This window comes from Taudactylus pleione, unplaced genomic scaffold, assembly GCF_031769625.1.
Source record: "Taudactylus pleione unplaced genomic scaffold, aTauple2 ptg000318l, whole genome shotgun sequence".
NCBI lineage: Eukaryota > Metazoa > Chordata > Amphibia > Anura > Myobatrachidae > Taudactylus > Taudactylus pleione.
The window spans coordinates 847,265-849,611 of NW_028284719.1; the positions used below are offsets into that span (position 1 = coordinate 847,265).

The following is a 2,347-nucleotide window of genomic DNA, read 5'->3' on the forward strand; positions in this document are numbered from 1 at the left end:
CTAATTAGCCATCACAATAGTAGGGTGTATATACCACTTCAATGCTTTTTTCAATGCTCTTTTCACCTCTTCGTTTCTCAGACAGTAAATAGCAGGATTAAACAATGGTGGTAGAACGCTATATAGAAGAGATGACACCTGGACTATAACAAAGGAATCTCCAGAAATAGGACCATTGTAGTTCAACATAGATGTCATATAAAATAGTGTAACAACAATGAGGTGGGAAGAACAAGTGGAGAAGACTTTCTGCCTTCCCGATGAAGAGCGGATGTTCAGTATAGCGGAGATGATATGTATGTATGAGTACATCACAATTAAAAAAGGGGTCACCCCTAGAAACACTGTGACAATGTGCAGTACCACCTGGCTGCTGTCTATATCACTACAAGCTGCTTCTAGCATTGGGAGAACATCACAGAAGAAATGGTGGATGTGCCGCTCTCCGCAGAAGGTCAGTTTATTAGTCATCAAAGTGTGAAACGTTGAGTTCAGAAATCCACACACCCAGCATCCTGCAACGAAATATGAGCAGAACATCTTATTCATAATGAGTAGATAGCGCAGCGGGTTACATATAGCCACGTATCGGTCATATGCCATGGCAGCTAGAAGAAGACATTCTGCTCCTCCAAAAGATACAAAGAAATAGAGCTGTATAAAACATCTTTTGAAGGAAATCTTCAGGTTGCCCATTATAGCATTGACCAGCATAGCCGGGAGAGTGACTGTAGCATAGCACACATCTAGTATGGATAGGCAACTCAGGAAAAAGTACATCGGTGTCTGAAGATGGCGGTCAACCCGAATAATGCTAAAAACAGTAAGATTACCAATAACAATCATAGTGTAGATCATCGCGATCGAAAACGAAAATAAACTCTGTCCTTCAGAGAATCCTAATAGGATAAAATCATCAAAATAAGTCTCGTTAGTTGCCATTCACTCAACCAAAATCTGTAGAGAGAAATTAAAGGTAAAATCGATTATCTGCTAAAAAAAAAGAGCTAAATCTTTTTTACGTTCAAGTATAACATAAGTTATAACCAAATATCACTGGAAAAATGGCGCAGCGGAGGATGAAGGACCTTCTTACTGGAACAAGGTAAGATGTGAGGGGCTAGGGGGCTAGAAGCTCAGAGGAAGGGATCCAGATGTCTGAAGCCCTCCACCCCTCAAGGCCTGGGAATGAGGTGACATATTACTGACAGCCTGGCCCATTCCTTACACTGGCACCATTGGGCATTAATATTCCTCTGCTCGCAGTTGCCTCTTTCTGATGATTTTACTGGTGGCTGGCCAATCCCAGCTTTATAAATCTCACTCTTTGGGCAAAATGTAATAGGGTGAGAGTTTGGAAAATGTGAGAGTTTAGCAGTAACCTGTCACATTGGTTGAGTTTTATCTTCAAAATGGGAAAACATCTGAATGAGATTTTAAATCGCGAGAGTTTTTTAAGTCTAAAAAAACATGCAAGTTCACTCTGTTACTTTGTTTTTGGACTCTATTACATTGGCAAAGTTTAAAAAGTGTCAGAAACTCTCACTTTTCTAAACTCTCACCCTATTACATTTGGCCCTTTGTCTTCTTCTTGCACAAACGCGAGATGGAGCTGTTTAATGTGGGGCTTTGAGAAGTGCTGATTTTCAAGTGGTTTTGTTTTAATAAACCTTGTGTTTTCCAAACCAAGCCAAACAAATTAATACATGCTGTAAAAACAGTGGTTTTACTAAATTTAGTGCATGTTCCTTCCTAGTTTGATTTCATTACTGTGTTTGTTCTCATTTGTAAATTACTGCAGAGTATGCTGGAATAAATATAATGATGTATTATATGGTGTGTGGATAGATAGATACGAGATAGATAGATAGATAGATAGATAGTTATTAGATAGATAGATATGAGATAGATAGATAGATAGATAGATAGATAGATAGATAGATAGATAGATAGATAGATAGATAGTTAGATAGATAGAGAGTTATTAGATAGACAGATAGATAGATAGATAGATAGATAGATAGATATGAGATAGATAGATGGCTAGATAGATAGATAGATAGATAGATAGATAGATAGTTATATAGAAAATAAATAAAATAATAATAATAATAATAATAATGCTAGTATATTGGCCAAATAAAGTACAAGCTTTAAAAAGCCACTGTTGTCTTTTTGTTACTGTCAGTGTGTAATGTGCATTATAATCCAAGTCATATCCCCAAATCTATCAAAAAGCTTACACACAGCATACAGTGTACACATAGTGCAGAATATTTTTTTTGCTGTTTTTTACATTTTACAATCCAAATTGTAACTCAAATGTATACTGTATAAAATAATTCTA

At 36.6% G+C, this 2,347-nt stretch overlaps 1 protein-coding gene across 1 annotated transcript; it reads right to left on the bottom strand.

The window, feature by feature from the left end:
• Positions 1-942, bottom strand: LOC148509596 (olfactory receptor 5V1-like). Its single transcript, XM_088442915.1, has one exon. It carries the CDS (start codon positions 940-942, stop codon positions 1-3), a length of 942 nt encoding a protein of 313 aa, XP_088299041.1.
• Positions 943-2,347: the final 1,405 nt, after the last annotated feature.

What these genes read in the sequence shown, in the direction of transcription:
- LOC148509596 (XM_088442915.1), bottom strand. Translation starts at nt 942, where the DNA reads ATGGCAACTAACGAGACTTATTTTGATGATTTTATCCTATTAGGATTC.